Below are 6,000 nucleotides of genomic sequence, written 5' to 3' on the forward strand. Positions count from 1 at the left end.
CACATTAAGAGCCTTAATGAACAATTTTAACTTACTTAGCAAAATACTAGTAATTGGAACAAGAAATTTCATAATTTCAATTCAGAAAGAAAGGACAATATACAGAAACAAATAAAATTAGAAATAAAATAATTTTAAAATAAATATGTAGACAGGAAATTAGTAACAGAAAGCCTATGCAGCAAAGCAAACTGTGTCGCAAGGCCTGTTCTAGTTAATTTATGCGCACAAAAACGAAATATCAAGAAATTGAATAAACTCCTTAACATTAGATACCATGGGCATAAATAAATCAAATACTAATTCTTGATAAAAGTGTTTGAATCAACAGCAATCTCAGTCGAAAGATGGTGATTTTGTATTTGATAATCACTGGATATCAGTCAATTGACAACAAATTGCATCACAGATTGCCATTTTTTACATCAAGTTTAAAAAATGGCATTTCAATCAGAAATTGGAAAAATAAATGAATTTTTGAGATACTGATGAGAGATCAGATGGTAGTGCATGAAAGTATTCATCATTCAAATGCAGAAATATATCTATATGGGTAGATTATCATCATACCTCTTATTCAGATCTCATGAATTCAAAGACACATGAACAAAACGAAATAATTAGAAGAAGAATCAGAATTTCAAGAGTCGATCTAATTTGTAGAATTAGATCGAAATAAATCATCACATAGATCTAAATCTGCAGATTCAATCACGGATTGAAAAATATTCGAAAAATTGGGAGTGGATTTGGAATCAGAATTTGAATTGTCAATCACCACGCCGGTAACAGACGACACTAAACAATTTAGCAATGATCGGATATCCGATAATTGCAAGGAATGGCTGAGCGAAATAATCAATTAGAGAGAAGAGAATTTTCTATACTTCACGTCTGGAGCGAAAATAAAATTGTAGAGAGGAGAATAACCGTGAAGATCTTCAGAGGAGTAAATTAAGGAAGTTACCATAACTACCAAAAACACTTATTACGAATTTAGCCTTTTCCGATTTGTTTAGTGATTATTTTAATTGATTCAACCCACTCATTTAGGCACTAGGATTTAGTAAATCAACGGCTATGATGAAGAAGGAAATAGGAGGAAATATAGAAAAAGGAAATGAATACATCCCTATATATATATATATATCTATATAGAGTCTCATTATTCACAAATCCACTCTTAAAGACCGAACCACCGAACCATACCAAATTAGGGTTTTTAGATCTGGTTTTTTATAGATGAGAGACACAAATTTATCAATTATTTTCGCCTTTATCACGAGCCTATTTTAATTCATCCGAAGGTAAATAAGTCATACTAACATGTTACGAAGATTTAACTTCATCCCAGTAGGTTTTTACTTCATTCCAGTAGGTTTTTACTTCATTCCAGTAGGATTATTACTTCATTCCAGTACGTAAATGCGGTTTCACCGTCGCGTGCCGTTCTTTCTCTCTACAATATCTATCACCACTGCCACAACGCTGATATGGTGTAATAAACACATGGAATGATGTAATAAATTGTTGGAATGAAGTATGTGTAGAAGCATTTGAAGTTCTACTGGAATGAAGTAAAAACCTTATCCAATGAAGTAATAACGTTTCTGAATGAAGTAATAAACACACTTGAATAAATTGCATTTTTTAATGTAAATAAAGTAAAAACTCAGGTCAATGAATTCAAATGAAACATATGTTGAATCATTTCAAAACATATTAGAAGAAAGTAAAAACATGTTTTAGTTTCAAGGTATTACGTACGGAATGAAGTAATAAACCTATACAATGAATTAAAATGAGCTTGTAATGAAGACCAAAAAATTTACACAGCAGCACATCTCATCCAAAAAAACTAGATCTAATGGCCCAGATTTGGTCTCTAGTTCGGTCTTTAAAATTGGTTCGACATTGATCACAACTCTATATATATATATATATATATATATATATATATATATATATATATATATATATATATATATATATATATATATCCAAAATTAAAAAACAATTACAGAAAGAAATTATATTCAGTAAATAAAACATTATTTAATAAAGGTATCGGTTACTTTAATAACAATCCGTTTTCTTTTATCAGTATAGTCACTAACATACAACACTCTCAAAACTGTTTTCAGCCCATTTCTGTAATTAATTATTTAGTGCTTGGAATTTTTAAGCAGTAATTGGAAGCTTTGAGAAATGGCCGCCCTCTGAATTCTGATATCCCCTCGATCTCTCAGATGCACACCCTCTCTCTCTAACCTCTATAATTTTTTGTATAGCTACATTTTTTTTCCTTTTTTAAAACTATTAGAAGAATCCACCAATTACGAGCAAATTCTTCGGTAACCATTTCCTGCTAATTTATCAATTTTCAGAAATATTTTGCAGCGTAATTTTCACTGTAGGCGTGATTAACTGGGGAATCTGTGATGTTAATTTATGGTTAAATCGTTGTGGAGCATGTGCCTTGGTGCCTTTATTGATTTACTGATTAAATAGTATTATTTTCTGCTTTATTAGTTTATAGATTTTTCTAATCTAATAATTTATTGATGAGCGATCGATTGAGTTGAGCTTCTGTAAAAAAAAAATTCAATAGCCTTATCTGTGGCATCGCGTGATTCCGAGCTTGTGGCACGTTGTTTCGTGTTTTAGCCTTTAGGTATCTACTTAGCATGTTATCCGAATCTCCCTTTCATAAAATAACGCTATGTATATGTATATATGTATGTATATGTGAATCTGAATCGTGATTGATGTAGTGATATTTTATTTTCTGAAGGTCGAATTTTGTTTTTGCGCGTATATAAATATAGTGGATGCGCATTTTGGTCTCCGCCAATAATTCTTCAACTAGGATCCAGATTTGCTTTGTGGATAACGAGGTGGGTTTGCTCTCCTCTTTTGTGGCTGAATTCTGGTTTTGAATTCTGTGCAAATTCAGCCTGCTCCCTTTATCACTTGAATTGGTAATTGTCTAGCTATTTGGGGGCTCTGACGATGTTCTAATAAATTGTGATTTTTCCAATAGTGTAAGATCTGGTTAGATGAAATTGGGTCGTGAATTTTGTGCTTATGTTGTTGGGGAAATGAGGTTTTAGTTTTTGGAAAGTTTCTATGAACTTTTGTTTGCTAAAATTAACAGCAATGGCAGTTGGTAGTGACGCCACTCCTTCTTTCAACTAATGCATTTACAAGATGTTTTGATCTTCAAATTTTGATCAAGTTAGAGGTGGTTATGAGAAGGATATACCATGACATTTTTTACATACGTGCATTTTCTATAATTTATTTTGTGCACTGATGCTGAGTTGGAGGTTTTGGAAATTGTCTTTTGCTTGTTTTGATTTTGGTAGGAGACTAGGAGTGATGCTTTTGTGATTGATGTCCCTTTTCATAATTGACATGTTATTTTGGTTGGATATTTTCATAAGTTTATATTTTTCATGTTTTCTTCATACAAGTTTTGATTAGGAATTACTGCACCTACAATTCTTTTTTGTTTGCTCTATTTTTTGTTGGGAGTCATTTTTGGAGTGAGCCAAGGTAATGGTACTATTTAGATGTATTGAATTGAGTGTGGTAGTAATAGAGTTTCATATTCTCTCTTCTCATAATTTACATTTAGCTTAAATTCTCCAGGATGCTCACCACCTGGTCATTTGGTTCACTTACTGAGAATTTTTGAATGAATCTCCTCTCAATCCTTTTAACTTCTGCAGGGATTTTTACTTAATGATAGTAATTTTTTTATCACTTTATTGATTGGTACAACTTTCACCAGATCTTATGTTCTACATTCGTTTCTTAGTGGTTAATTGTGGATTTTGATCTTATGTTATCTTATACTGACTGCTTCCTCCATCATGATTCATATGCAACTTGACTTACTTGCAGTTGGGCTTTTTTGTATCTACAAAAGTTGATTTTACTTGTTTTTTGCTTGCATTCTTTAATTGGTGGACATATTGGAATTGATAGCATAAGGCCTCTTAATAAAAAAAAATTCTGCTCATGCAACAAATTTTAACTCTATATTTAATGCATTAATTTGTTAATAAAGGCTTTGTTTGCTGGATATATTTACCCTGTTTATATGCTTGCTTGTAAACTCATTTTTAATGGGGTGAGAAGAATAAACTTATACCCATGTGTTTTGTGTTGGTGATTTAATTCTGTTTATACATAACCTGCTGTAGTTCGATTTTTTCATGATCAGCTGCCTTTGACTTAATAATGATGTGATTTATTGTGTTTGATAAGATTTCTGTGTTGGTGGGTGTTGTTTAGGAAATGGCAAAAGGTACAAGAGGTCGACGCCGGATTGCTTCACGGCAGTGCAGGGAAACACCATACCCTCTACCATCGCACAAACAAAAGGAGGACACTTGCTCCAAGGTAATAAAAAAAGACTGGGAAGATGCTACATGCTCAGTGTGCATGGAATGTCCTCACAATGCTGTCCTTCTCTTGTGTTCCTCCCATGATAAAGGGTGCCGTCCTTACATGTGCGGGACTAGTTTTCGTTATTCGAACTGCCTTGACCAATACAAGAAGGCCTATGCAAAAGCAGCACCATCTGACAGCCATTCGGTTCACGATTCGCTTGATAGTCAAGTTATTGGTCCATTTTCTGGTCACTCAGCGGACAATGGTGATGCTGCAGAGCTTGCATGTCCTCTTTGCAGGGGCCAGGTGAAGGGCTGGACTGTTGTAGAGCCTGCGCGAGAACAGCTCAATGCCAATAAACGAAGTTGTATGCAGGAAAATTGTACATTTGTGGGGACATTCAAAGAGCTGCGGAAACATGTGAAGGCGGACCACCCTTCTGCTAAGCCAAGAGTAGTGGATCCCACACTAGAACAGAAGTGGAGGAGGATGGAGCGTGACCGAGAGAGAGAAGATGTGATGAGTACCATAAGATCATCAATGCCAGGAGCAGTGTTTTTTGGTGATTATGTGATAGAAGGAGGAGGTCAATATGAGTCTGATTCAGATGAAGAGGAGGGGTCTGATATTAATGCCATGGAGCAGAATGAGGGCATGGGAGTTGGCGTTAATCAGAATTTGATGTCTATGTTCCTCTTTCTGCAGGCCTTTGGTTCTGCAGGCAACGACGGATCAAATAGACGACAAGAGAGAGGCTCCAACACCAACGGTGCACTTGATAGAGGCTCTGTGAGATTGCATCGCCACAACACAATTGATGAATTAGAGTATTCTGATCAAGATAGTGAAAACGATGATGATATAGGAAACGAAAATGATGAGAACGGTGGTTCGCCTCTGGTTGGGCGTCAACGTCGCCAAAGTAGAGTCGTCCTGGGGCGTTCTGGAAGGAGGGGAAGGAATAGAGAGGTGAATCAAGGGATGATATAGTTGTCTTACCTTGCCTCCAATTGCCAATATCATAAAAAGTTCACAAGTAGGAAATTGGTTAGCTGTAACTTTTAAACATTTGCACATGCACATGCACATGCACATGCACATTTGATATTCCATGATCCATTGATTCAAGAGTTGTATGATAATACTATTATAGGATAGCTCAGGAATATGGATGAAAAACTTGCATCTTGTAATTTAAGTACATTGTAATTGCTGATTAATTTGTTTATCACATGTTAATTATTCACTCACTCGTGAGTATAGTACTATTTATATAAAGAATATTGTAGGTTTTGCAGATTTTTAATCTCCCTTGAGGTTTGTTAGGTTTGAAATGTTAATTGCCACACCTCTTTTTGTAATGTAATTAGTCTTAATAGAAGCGTAAATTTGAACTGATGCTTCCCAACCGACCCAATCAGAAAAAGGAAGGGAATCTGAAGACTTTTGAACAATGTGAATTTCTGGTGAATAGATCAGATCAAGTTTGCAGCAGAATTTCACGTGCTTTCATGAACATGACCAAAAGAAATTCAGAATAAATGTTGTTGTATACAAGATTGCGGGGAAGGTAGAAATAAGTATCGCACCTCGGTTATG

At 34.7% G+C, this 6,000-nt stretch overlaps 1 protein-coding gene and 2 non-coding genes across 5 annotated transcripts; 1 reads left to right on the forward strand and 2 right to left on the reverse strand.

Annotated features, from left to right (window-relative positions):
• Positions 1 to 329: 329 nt before the first annotated feature.
• On the reverse strand, positions 330 to 415 carry LOC121806029. The gene has a single exon (XR_006051570.1). It is a non-coding gene; the product is annotated as a small nucleolar RNA Z196/R39/R59 family (small nucleolar RNA).
• Positions 416 to 490: 75 nt separating this feature from the next.
• Positions 491 to 575, reverse strand: LOC121806028. The gene has a single exon (XR_006051569.1). It is a non-coding gene; the product is annotated as a small nucleolar RNA Z195/SNORD33/SNORD32 family (small nucleolar RNA).
• A 1,541-nt stretch (positions 576 to 2,116) lies between these two features.
• Positions 2,117 to 5,651, forward strand: LOC121801960. Of its 3 annotated transcripts, none has more exons than XM_042201448.1 (3): positions 2,117 to 2,674; positions 2,795 to 2,897; positions 4,303 to 5,651. In XM_042201448.1, the coding sequence occupies exons 2-3, from the start codon at positions 2,832 to 2,834 to the stop codon at positions 5,389 to 5,391; spliced, it is 1,155 nt and encodes a 384-aa protein (XP_042057382.1). In that variant the 5' UTR covers positions 2,117 to 2,674; positions 2,795 to 2,831; the 3' UTR covers positions 5,392 to 5,651. The 3 variants fall into 3 exon arrangements, with proteins under 3 accessions (XP_042057382.1, XP_042057383.1, XP_042057384.1); XM_042201449.1 differs by having other exon boundaries at positions 2,117 to 2,354; XM_042201450.1 differs by lacking the exon at positions 2,795 to 2,897 and having other exon boundaries at positions 2,117 to 2,354.
• Positions 5,652 to 6,000: the final 349 nt, after the last annotated feature.

This window comes from Salvia splendens, chromosome 5 (assembly GCF_004379255.2).
Source record: "Salvia splendens isolate huo1 chromosome 5, SspV2, whole genome shotgun sequence".
NCBI classification, from domain to species: domain Eukaryota; kingdom Viridiplantae; phylum Streptophyta; class Magnoliopsida; order Lamiales; family Lamiaceae; genus Salvia; species Salvia splendens.